The sequence below is a fragment of the Festucalex cinctus genome, chromosome 15 (assembly GCF_051991245.1).
Source record: "Festucalex cinctus isolate MCC-2025b chromosome 15, RoL_Fcin_1.0, whole genome shotgun sequence".
Classification (NCBI taxonomy): Eukaryota; Metazoa; Chordata; class Actinopteri; order Syngnathiformes; family Syngnathidae; genus Festucalex; species Festucalex cinctus.
In genome coordinates, this window is record NC_135425.1 from 26,113,498 (window position 1) to 26,126,218 (window position 12,721).

The window sequence follows — 12,721 nt, forward strand, 5'->3', positions numbered from 1 at the left end:
TAAATAGTCGGGAATGTCCTTGGCGGGCTGACGCGTTGCCCGAGGGGCTTTTTTGCGCTGTATGGGGGGAGCAAGTGAATGTTTTTGCCAAAACAAAAAACAAAAAAGGAAGGAATGAGCATTTGCTTTAAAACGCGTTTACAAGCTCATGTCTTGAGACATTTTCAGAATGGTTTCAGCTAAATGAAAAAGGGGGCTTGCATGTTCGCAGGATGTTTTTGTCTCCAAGGTTCCAACGTTTTCGCAGTCCTCGACAGAATCCAAATATTCGCCCCCAAGGCTCGAATCGACGCCATCGTTTTCACAATTTGCTGTTTGGATCTTATTATGGCAACATTTTTATGTCGGCTGTTTTGTTTATTTATTTATTTTTTTTGTGGTCTACCTGTTTGATTGGATTCTTTTCTACAGGACACGCCAAATGCTTGCGTTTGCTCAGATTTGGACCCATATTTGGTTAGTACTTTGATTTGATCCAGAATTAGATCATAAGTATGCAACATTTGTTTGTTTGTTTTTTAATGAGGGTTCACGTGATTTTTTTTTTCTTAAAGAGTAAGTCAACCCAAAACAAAAATAGTTTAGATTAAGATAGATTAGGGGGAGAGAAAGAAAAAGAAAGAGAGAGAGAAAGAAAGAGAGAAGGAGAGAAAGCAAAAAAGAAAGAAAGAAAGAGGGAGAAAGAGAGCGAAAAGAGACAAATAGAAAGAGAGAAAGAAAAAGAAAGAGAGAAAGAAAGAGAAGAAAAGAGAAAGAAACAGAGAGAGAGAGAGGAAAGTAAAAAGAAAGAAAGAGAAAGAAAGAAAGAACCAACAACAACCAATCACAGCTCAGCTTCAGAAAATAACTGCGCTGTGATTGGTCATCATCGCCTGAGACCTGAGCAACTGTGATGTCATGTTCAGTTGACAGCACGTGGAAAATGGCCGCCCCCTGGGATGGATAAAAAATAAAAATAAAAAAGGGCTGGATTTTGTTTCATAACTCATATTCCATAATTGTAATATTAAACAGAATGTCGTGTCACATATTGTCAAGAAATCAGTTCTATTTCACCAAATGGTGTTATTTTTCCAGTACGAGATCGTTTCCATGGTTTCATGCCACAAGGATCCCTTTCAATTCCCAGGTTGGGTTTTTTTTTTTTTTTTTTTTGTGCCTGAGGTTGTCTTCTATTCCCAAAATGCTCCCAACCTTTCACGTTCCCTGTGGCCCACAGATCCTACGTCACAACGTTCTTATATGTTGACAAGAGTTGTTTTTGTTTAACCATTTTCTTGACATTTACTGTTCACATGAATTTAAAAGTATTCTCTTACATTTGTGAAACACCTGACTAATTGGATTTTGACAATTCAGAATCTTTTTCATTTATATTTACAATTATTGAATTAGAATTATGAAAATATCTTCATTTCAACTTTGCTGTTGCAAATCGACGCTATGTGAAAAACACTTTAATTTTATTTTCTTTTTTTAATGTTTTTGGGATGAAACTGAATGTAGAAATCCCAAAAATGTAAGAAATTTAAATGATAAAAAAAAAAAATTAGAATTATGGAAATATTTTCATTTCAACGATGCTGATGCAAATTGTCGCTATGTGAAAAATACTTGTCCATTTTTTTTTTCTTTATGTTTTTGGGATGAAACTGAATGCAGACGCCCCAAAACCAAGAATTTTAAAAAATGATAAAAAAAGAAAAAAAAAAGAAAACAGAATAATTAGAATTATGAAAATATTTTCATTTCAACATTGCTGATGCAAATCGACGCTATGTGAAAAACACTTTAATTTTATTTTCTTTTTTTAATGTTTTTGGGATGAAACTGAATGTAGAAATCCCAAAAATGTAAGAAATTTAAATTTAAATGATTAAAAAAAAAAAAATTAGAATTATGGAAATATTTTCATTTCAACGATGCTGATGCAAATTGTCGCTATGTGAAAAACACTTTTTTTCTTTATGTTTTTGGGATGAAACTGAATGCAGACGTCCCAAAACCAAGAATTTTAAAAAATGATTAAAAAAAAAAAAGAAAACACAATAATTAGAATTATGAAAATATTTTCATTTCAACATTGCTGATGCAAATCGTCGCTATGTGAAAACACTTAAGACCATTTTTTTGGCCAATTTTTTCACGTTTGTTGGGATGAAACTGAATGCAGACCTACCAAAAACGTAAGAAATGTAAAAATTATTAAAAATTTAAATTAAAAAATAAACAAGAACCAAAAAAAACGATTAGAATTATGAAAATATTCATTTAAACCTTGCTGAATAATTAAAAATTAAAATTAAAAAACAATAAAAAAAAAAAAAAAACAATTCTGAACTCTTGAAAAAAAAATGAAAAAATGTAAATAGAAAAAGTGTTTTTCACATAGCAGCAATGAAATGTTTATGTCACACTTAAGTAATGATAACACTATTTATCATTGAACCAGTTACTTCCTTCACAAACTTTAATTTGGAATTCAAAGTTTTTGTGGCGTTTTTTTAATCATGTCCTTGATATTTCAGCAGACTTGATGTTCCATAATGAATCATAATTAAAGCGAAGCGTATGTTCCATCACTTTTTACCGTTTACCGTTTTTCCAAGGGCAACCTGACGCGTCTCATGCACCTGACGGGCCGTCCGCCGACGCCATCCGAGAGCAAAAGGGGACGACCCGGCGCAAGCTGCCCATCTGCGAAGAAAGAAAGAAAGACGGTGCTGATTCATGCAACGTATTCTTTTTGCAGCGCTCTTCAAACTTCTCAAATGCAGTCGGAGCAGAAAAACGTGCGAGTCAAAAAAAAAAAAAAAAAAAAAACGCTACTCCCGCGTAATGAAAGGAAAATTGCTGGGAGGAGTGCTATCGATCCGCTCGCAAAACGTCCTCCATATTTGATATTACTATTCCTCATGTGTTCAAGTTGAAATCCCATTAGAGGACTCTTATAGTCTCTGTATCCTAAATGATACAAATGTCATCGTTTATTCATGAAGACCTTGAGCGAAGGAAGGGAAGGGAAGGGTCTCGCTTTTTTGCCAATAGCGCTTGCGTCTTGCAAATTGTAACCCCGTGACCTTGACGGGACTCCTTACACGGGTCGTCCAGCTGGGCCGGCACGGCGATGGGATGAGAGGAGACGAGCCCGTGCGACCAGCTCCAGTTAGACAATGACAGATTGTCCGGGGAATGGAATGCATTACTGCAACCTAATTCACTTTAGAGAGGACAACATCCGCCCCACCGCCCGGACCGCCGGTTCGACCTGAAGGTCATGATTTGGGGCAGGAAGCTTCGCCAGACCGGCCAGTTCTGGTCAATATGTGGGTCATTAAACAATTGGAGGATAGTTTCTGTATCCCCTGTTGATTGAATTTTAAATTATCTGAGTAAAAAAAAAATAAAAATAAAAAGTCCCCTCCTCACCCCTCTCTTTTTATTTGGTTTCCATGCCCCTAGTTCCATGGGTGTTCCAACCCTAACAATCCAAACAAAACATAGTTGGAACTTCTGGCTACCCCACGATATCACAATTATCGATATATTGCTCAGGTAATAAATCCACGATAAAACTAATCATAAAATAATATAAACAAAATAAATTATAAATGAATACAAATAAAATCACAATAAAATCAATAAATAAATACAAAATAAAAATAATTCAAATGAAAATAAGAAATACAATCTAAACAGATAATATGAATATATAGAATATATATAAAATAATAATAAATAATAAAAATAAAGCTGATGAGTCTTCTTCGCGTTAGGGTGGGGAATGTGGTTGGGTGGATGACACTTCAGGGAACATTTTTTTGTGTGACCTCACCAAAAAAAAAAAAAAAAAAAATTTGGTCCAAAAACACCTTCAATTTAGAGTTTTAAACTGGGAAGCCTTTTCCTGATTGGCTGACAAGTTTCAGTCAAAAAAAAAAAAAACAATACCAACCAATAACCTCGTACGGGCCGAAGCGTCGACGGCTTCTCCAACTCGACGCACCAAAATTACAGTGACACCTCAATCGTTATCACTCGATCCAAAAACTCCAATTAAGCGGCGCAAATGGAACATTATTTGAGCAGCATGTTAAGTAGAATGCCATGATTTTTTTTTTCCCCATCAACTCACTTGTTTACAACAAAATACGAGATCGACGAATATTTTTAACAGCTCTGAAAAACATGTCGAAAGCTCAATTGTCCTCCAATGTTGGAATACTCCATGTTTGAATGGAGCAAGACAAAAGAAAAACAATTATCCTTGACCTTGGTTTGGCACGGAAAATGTAGGCCTTTTTTATTTATTTATTTTTTTCCGTCTTGTAACATTTAATGACCATCCTGGAGCCCCTTTAATGCAAGCCTGACCTTATAAGACCATTGAAGAGCCTCTCCTGGATCGTAATATTCTATCAGCAGGAATGCAATCTCCCTCCACGGGAACGGCGGATGTGTGAAGCGGCAAACGCGCAAATACATTCCCCCCCCGCCAAGAATTCCATCAGGGAGCGCCGCGATCGCGCCCGAGGACCATTTTGTGCCGTGAAGCAACGCGGGCGTCAGTCTTCCGACCTTAAATGACAGCTTCCTGAGGGCCGCCGAGCCATCACGCATCTGTCGGCGAGCGGCGCCTCATGTCGTATCCTGATTGACGGTCAAGGGACGGGCCAGAAGATTTGTGCTAATCACCTGATGGAAAGCCACCGTGATGGAATGTCGAGTTTAAGTTACAATCACAGCGAGGAGCAGGCGCCTGTCCAATGACGTGCAGTCAACCCTTGTTATTTAAAAATATTTAAGAACTAAATCATATATATATATATATATATATATATATATATATATATATATATATATATATATTAGGGGTGTGAATTGCCTAGTACCTGACGATTCGATTCGTATCACGATTCACACGTCACGATTCGATTCGATACCGATTAATCCCGATACGAATTTATAAGTCGATTGTTGCGATTTTTTTCATTCAAATTTAGAAAATACTAATCAGTAAGCTTGTAGAGTGTAAGATTTATATGAAAATGTATTATTTATTTATCTGAAATTTCAGTCTTATAGAGGTTGTAATCTGTTTCATGTTTGAACAGAATTAAAATAAAATATTAAGGCTTAATGTTCCGTTCATATAACATTCTTCCATGCTCAAAGTGTGAATCCTATATATAAAAAAAAAAAAAAAAAAAAAAAAAAAAAAAAAAAAAAAAAAAAAAAAATCGATTCTGCCGATTATTGAATCGATTCGAGAATCGCGCGATGTAGTATCGGGATATATCGCCGAATCGATTGTTTTAACACCCCTAATATATATATATATATATATATATATATATATATATATATATATATATATATATATATATATATAGCCAACATCTTACAAATGTGATTATGCCATCTAGTGGCAGAAAATGGACCTCAACACAAATTATCACACTTTTACAGTACCGTAGCAATGACTAAAAGAAGCAGCCATATTTCTATTAACTTAACGTTTTTTTGCGAAAACGTAGAGGGGGAAAAAAAAATTCATTGTACAGTTAGAACAGATATCACATTTGCGAGTAATCGTCAGTTAACCCTTGCGATTAATTATGATTTTAAAATGTAATGGGCTGACACACCTAAACACACACACAAAAAAAAAAAATGTTCGACCAAAAACATTCTTCCGTCAACCAAACGTATGCTAGCTTAAATGCTAACAAATTACAAAATGGCACAGACAGGCTAATGGAAATCAGCATATTGCTAACGCGGAAATGTCTTAGATGTGCTGACAAATTACCATAAAATGTCAACAAATATTCAAATGGCAGAAAAGTAGGATTGTAATACAGTACACAACTCCAAAAAATGAGGATTTGTTTTTGGATTTTTTTATTTATTTTTTTTGTGAACGTCATGCTAACTATGTTTTAATTTAGTTGATACCAAATATAAAAAAAAAAAATGAAAGTGTCCCAGAAACATAAATGATGGTGGTCATTAGCAATGCAGCCGCATTTGCCAAGCCTTGGTGGAGGTCCGCGTTGGGCCGCCTGCCACTCATTTATGACATCATTCATCTCATCCAGCACAAACAATATTCATCCTTCCTGGAGGCTAAAACGAGATGCAAACATTTGCATAATTCTCATTGTTTGCTTATCATTAGGATTTTTGCAATATTGATGCTTTCGCTGACTGGAGATGCCGCTGCAAGCAAACACGGACCGTTTTCATTTTTTTTTTTGTGCGCGTTTGTTTTTTGGGACGCGGTGATGATGATGCCGGGTTGTTTTTTTTTCCCCGATAACGGCGTCTCGGCGGGGTTGGGCGAGATGAGCAATGATGGCAAATAGCGAGGCCATTAGAGTGGAGCCGCCAAAGCGTTCCTCCAAGTTGAGGCGCTGCAGGGAGCGGATGGGTCAAGGTTTTAGTGGGCGCGCGGCTTGATGGAGCTTCCTCGGATCCATCCTCGGGGTGCGAAAGCAAGGATATTATGGTCTGGATAACTGTCAGTCAATCAATCTTTTCTAAGCGTTCCCTCCCCCATTCTCAGTCTTGTAGGAGTTGGGATAAAAAGTCGAACTTTTACTTGTGTCGCGAGCTAGCTTGTTTTGTTTGGATGGCTAATTGCTAGCCTCATCATTTTGCATCAACAACTATGTAAAACAGGTAGCCTTTTAGCAGCTGCTTTGTATTTTTGGACAACAAGTAGCATGACCTGAAGAAAAAAAAATATCCAACAAATACACAATTTTCATTGTGGTTTTACTCTTGTAGCTAGCTAACTTGTTTTGTTTGGATGGCTAATTGCTAGCCTCATCATTTTGCATCAACAACTACAGTATGTAAAACAGTTAGCCTTTTAGCAGCTGCTTTGCAATGGTCACATTTGGACAACATGTAGTATGATCTGAAAAAAATAGATTCATTTTATACAACAAATATACAATTTTCATTGTGGTTTTACTTGTGTGGCTAGCTAGCTTGTTTTGTTTGGATGGCTAATTGCTAGCCTCATGATTTTGTATCAACTACTATGCAAAACAGTTAGCCTTTTACCCGCTACTTTGTAGTGGTCATATTAGGACAACATGTAGTATGACCTGGAAAAAAATACGTAAAACTTTAATCCAATATACAATTTCCATTATGGTTTTACTTGTGTAGCTAGCTAGCTTGTTTGTTTTGTTTGGATGGCTAATTGCTAGCCTCATGATTTTGCATCAACAACTATGTAAAACAGTTAGCCTTTTAGCTGCTACTTTGTAGTGGTCATATTTGAACAACGTGAAGTATGACCTAGAAAAAAAATATATTAATTTTATCCAACAATTATGCAATTTTCATTATCGTTTTACTTGTGTAGCTAGCTAGCTTGTTTGTTTTGTTTGGATGGCTAATTGCTAGCCTCATGAGTTTGCATCAACAACTACAGTATGTAAAACAGTTAGCCTTTTAGCAGCTGCTTTGCAATGGTCATATTTGGACATGTAGTATGACCTGAAAAAAATATTAATTTTATTAATTCATCTACTGATGGTAGCTAACAATTACAGTTTAAAAATGCTGACTAATGATTTTAAAACAAAAAAAAAAGGGGGGGGGGGGGGTTGGACCATGTTGGTGACATTCGTTCAGCATCCCGGAGGCTCTCGTCGGCTTATTGGCTCCACACTCCTGTGGGCCTGTTATCTGTTCGAGCAAGACATTGATCCTGATAGGAAAGCAGCCATCTGACCCTCCAGAGCGTGTTGGGGGTGGGGGGTGGGGGGGGCCCTTCGGTGAAAAAGATTATCTGGATGCGGCACAGATGCACTGAACCATTCCTGTCCACCCAGGGGGGAAAAAAAAACAAACAAAAAACATTCATCACTTTTGGATGACGGTCGTGCGCTTCGAAACTGGGCCTTCAGTGGGGACTCCTGTTATGTTGCAGGTCAAATTCTAAGATGTGATTAATCTCATTAAAAAAAAAATACAAAATAAAAAATTAAATAAATAAAAATAAAAATAAAAATGTAATTGTTTGACAACTCTTGTAAAGAATTAAACGTGCATCATGATTAATTCTTTGCAAGCTCCTCCGTGCAACTTGGCCACCGGGGGCAGTACAATGTAGTCATGCAAACAAATAGGACGGCTTCAAAAATGCTGCGTTCGTTCACATCGTGCGGTCGTATTAACTCATTCAATGCCAAAAACGTGTAAAACCGTTTTTAAATATTTTGTCATTCCCTCCCAAAAACGTGTTTAGACGTTTGTTTTTTATGCAAGAGCATTGATGAGTTTAAAGGGATACTTCACTTATTTAGCCCATTATAGCAATAAAACGTTAACATTTTGTATAGAATTAATTTGATACTTTAATTATTTTTTCAAATAGTACCTTTAAAAACACATTTTGAAAATAACATCACAAGGGCTCAGGTAACCAATCACAGCTCACCTGTTTTCTAGGTTTTGGTCATGTGACATTCACAAGCTGAGCTGTGATTGGTTACCTGACCGCTCGTGTTGTTATTTTCAGTCGACAGCAAAATGTGTTTTTAAAAGGTACTAATTGTACATGAAAAATAATGAAAATATAACATTTATTATAGGCGAAATATTAATGTTTGAGTGACAAAAATGGTAAAGTATCCCTTTAAGAGATCAGCCATGGCTGTGTTGCAACAAGCTCTTTTTGTCAGTGTTTTCACCAGGAATGTGAATATTGACAAAACTTGCCTATATTCTAATGCTAATTGCTGCAAAACGGAAACACGTAAATATACTTTTTTTTTTTTTTTCCCTGATAAAAGAAGAGACTAAACTTTCTTTTGGTAGGCTCCATGTTTTGACAGAAATGGAACACAATATTCTATGGGCCTTGCAAAAGTCAAAATCTAGTAAAATAAAAAAAATAAAAAATAAAAATAAAAAAAAGGTTTTTATTGTTGCCTGTTCTGTGCACTTTGATATATAATTATTATTAGTGTGTCAGTAAAGCACCTCATTATTTCGATTGGGTCCTTCTGCCGGGAATGCGACCAGTAACGCAAACAAACGACAACAAGGGTACACGCACAGCGATCACGTCCTTGGCGCCATCCAAGTTATTAAATATGATGCTTCTCTCGGGTGCATGTTGGCTGCCCATGTGCAGAAAGAAAAACCCCCGGCCCATCTCATCGCACCCTCATTGGCTTAAGTGGCAATATACACATCGCTGTTGTTTTTTTTTTTTTTGTGAGAGGCTTAATCAAAGCATGCCTTTCAATGAATAACAATGCGGAAACTCCATTTGGGATCAAGCATTACATCTGTTTATAATTTCATTTTCGCCGAGCGGCGGCATCTCGCTCTTGTTTATTTTTCAACACATTTGCATTCCTGTACCTGCTCGTCTTTCTCCACAAATCCCAGAATGTTGTTGTTTTTTTTTTTTTTTTTTTTTTTTTTTTTTGGTGTTCTGCAAGGCGCCAATTAAGACGTCGAGGCGGGTAAGATTGATGGCGCGGCGGTGATGGAGATGGATGGGGCCCCATTAACGCACTTCACGTACGTCCGCTGCTGTGTCAAAAGCAGGAGAGACGTATTCATCTCCTCCAACCGGTGGCGCATCATCGCGGACGTCGCCCCGGCCAGATTAGTTTGCGGGGAGGCGTGACCGACCGCTCGCGTAATCTCTTCACGTCGTTTTTTTTTTTTTTTTTTGCCAGCTCGGATCAAACGAGGCTCGTCGTCGTGTACTTGTTCATTTGGGAGAGTCATGTGACATGTAAACATGGAAATCACATGTTGATGGAGTTTAACCGTCTCAAAAATAATGTTTAAAGCCCATTATGAAATTTTAGCAGTTAACTCTTTGACCGCCAAAAACGTTTAATAACGATCAGTAAAATCACGACGTATATTGCCGTAAACGTAAAATAACGTCAACAATTTTTTTTTTATCTTTTCTTAGTGCAACGTCTAACTGCAGTGCTGCCTGGTCAATGGGTTGTGGAATCTAAAACACTCTAAACTATGGCCAGCAGATGGAAGCATTGTATCTCTTTTTGTCAATGATCAAAGCCTCTGTCATATCAAAATTTTTCTTTGATAACGTGTGGCAGTAAAAGTGTTAAAGGCCCAGTCTGCCGGTTTCACTCAGAAAATGCACTTTTTAAGTACAGGATTTAAACAAACAAACTCCTTCTCAATTTACAGATCTGGGCTTTTCTTAATTTCTGGGGGTGATTTTGTATTTTGCCATTTTGTGTTTGTTTTGTAAACAGTGGGACGTTTCTATGGAAAGACAGTGTTTACACCCCTCCAGCCAATCACAGAGCGGGGGGGGGGGGGTCGCAAACGGGGCCGGGTGAACGTGTCAGCTGCGTGACGTCACTCCCACTTTTTTTTTTTTTTACTCACTCATTCACACACGTAAGCTTCTGTGAGTGAGTGAGTTTGGCTGGAGGGGTGTAAACACTGTCTTTCCACAGAAACGTCCTGCTGTTTACAAAACAAACACAAAAAGGCAAAAAAAATACAGGCTGGGGGTGTGGGGGTTTAGGACAAAATCACCCCCACACGTTAAGAAAAGCCCAGATCTGTAAATTTAGAAGTAGTTTGTTTAAATCCTGTATTTAAAAAGTGCATTTACCTGAGTGAAACCGGCAGACAGGGCCTTTAATAGACAAATTAAAGAAGAAAAAAAAAAAATTTAAATTAAAATTTGACAAAAGCTCAATTATTGGAAAAATACATATAGCACAAGGACACGGTGCTGAATTATTATATAGAATTGTTGTATTGAAAGCATCTTGACCGCTTGGTCTCATTTATTTTGTGTTGATTATTTTGTTGTTGTTGATCAGGGGCAGATAACACAAGTTTTACTTCTTTCTGTCCCTGAATAAAATAAAATTGATTTGAATTGAATTGAATTGAATGTGCCATGCGAGGCGATGGTGACATTTTGTTTTTCTCCGGCATGACAATGAAGCACTTTCAAGAAGTGACGCCCCCCCCCTCCCCAGGTGGCACATAGACTATCCAAAATTCTGGATTAGTTTTGGCTGGATTTACACTGCACGGTTCAACGGACACTATTCTCTTTTTTTTTTTTGCTCCCAAGTGGCACGATTGGGATGCGGGCCGTGGCAGAGTGAAGAGAAAATTTCGGTATCTTTGGATCAGAATCAGGCCGTTTCCAAACCAAAATTGGATTTGCGTCGGATTAGCTGACAATGCGAGTGCAGCGTAAACGCAAAGATAAAATATAACGCCACAGTAGCAGCTTTGTGTCGTCCAAAATGGATGAATTTTTTTTTTTTTTTTTTTCCCCCCCTCAACTTAACTGATTAACTGGCAGCCATTTTCACAGAAGCAATAACTGGATTTTGACTGATTTTGCAAGGCCCACAGAATATTGTGTTCTAGTGCTATAAAAAAATGGAACCTACCTAAAGAAATTTTAAAGTATCTTATTTCACCAGGAAAAAAAAAAAAAGAAAAAAAGTATATTTGTATCTGTTTCCATTTTGCAGCAATTAGCATTATAAGTTTCATCATTATTCACAAATATATTTAGAATTTTGAGTAACTGAGCTTTTTTCAACATGATTGATCTCTTATATTCTGCTGCCACCTGCTGGCTATTTGTGTAATAATTACCATTTCTTCAACCGTTCTTTTGCAGTTGAGAGGCTGCACCAAAGCTTACTGTAATGCTATTGGGTACATGCCACGGAAGAGGCGGGACTGTTTTGTTTTTTTGTTTTTTTGCACATCAGTTTGGTTCCGGTTCGGTTTGCGACGTGCGGGCTGCGTCAAAAATAATTGTGCTTCCGACTTTGTGCCCCTCGGTCGCGCGTTCGCAACCCGGACCGGAAATAAACTGATGTGCAAAATCACGTCCCGCCTCTTTCGTTGCATATACCCCATAGCATTTAAAAAAAAAAAAAAAAAAAAAAACGTATAAATCCCTCTTTGGGAGCAAATGAGTCAATAATAAACATAACTGTAAAGACGGCTATTTTTGCCATGATTGGCCGCTCCCTACTTCCTCAGCACAGTTGCTGTCATCATCAGTCAACAGCAAGTAGAAAAATTACTTTTTAAAAGATATTAATTGCGCATGAAAAATAATGAAGTTATTCAGGACCAAATATGAACTTTTTCACTGCTTGAAAATCGTTCAACGAGTCAAATATCCCTTTAAGAGTGATTCCCTTCAATGATCTTCTGGAAAGCCGTCTGGTCCGTGTACCTTGCTTTACGAAACACTGAACCCCCCCCCCCCCCCCCCCCCCCCCCCCCCTTCCCCCCGGTGTGAGCGAGTCAATTCCATAAAAGTGACACTCGCGCTTCTTTGAACAAAGATGACATGCCGCAAAAAAATTCAATCATCTCGGTCAACAAAATATTCCCAATTCAGATGAAGTGGATTTCCCCCCCCTTGCAGTCAAGCTCTTACTGGTTTTGTTTGACAGACTCCCTTCAACTCGACTTGAAAATGACAAATTATTCATGAGTCGCTCACATCAAATGCGCCACAAAGGGGACACACTCGGGGGTGGTTCTCCCGCACATTTTTTTTTTTTTTTTTTAGCGAGGCCTCCGCGTCATCATTTTGGGAAAGCTTTTTTTTTTTTTTTTTGGTCGACTTGCCTTGAAGGTGATGGAACATCAGAGGGATCAAAACATTCAAGCTGCCACCCTCCGATAAGAAACGAGAGCA

At 37.6% G+C, this 12,721-nt stretch overlaps 1 protein-coding gene across 1 annotated transcript in view; it reads right to left on the reverse strand.

Moving 5' to 3' along the window:
- The window catches only part of cabp7b (calcium binding protein 7b), a 50,509-nt gene that overhangs the window by 23,977 nt on the left and 13,811 nt on the right, over window positions 1–12,721 (reverse strand). Inside the window, exon 3 of the mRNA XM_077497194.1 lies at window positions 2,591–2,697. Coding sequence (XP_077353320.1) covers window positions 2,591–2,697 — 107 coding nt within the window. The remainder of the gene's footprint in view (window positions 1–2,590; window positions 2,698–12,721) is intronic.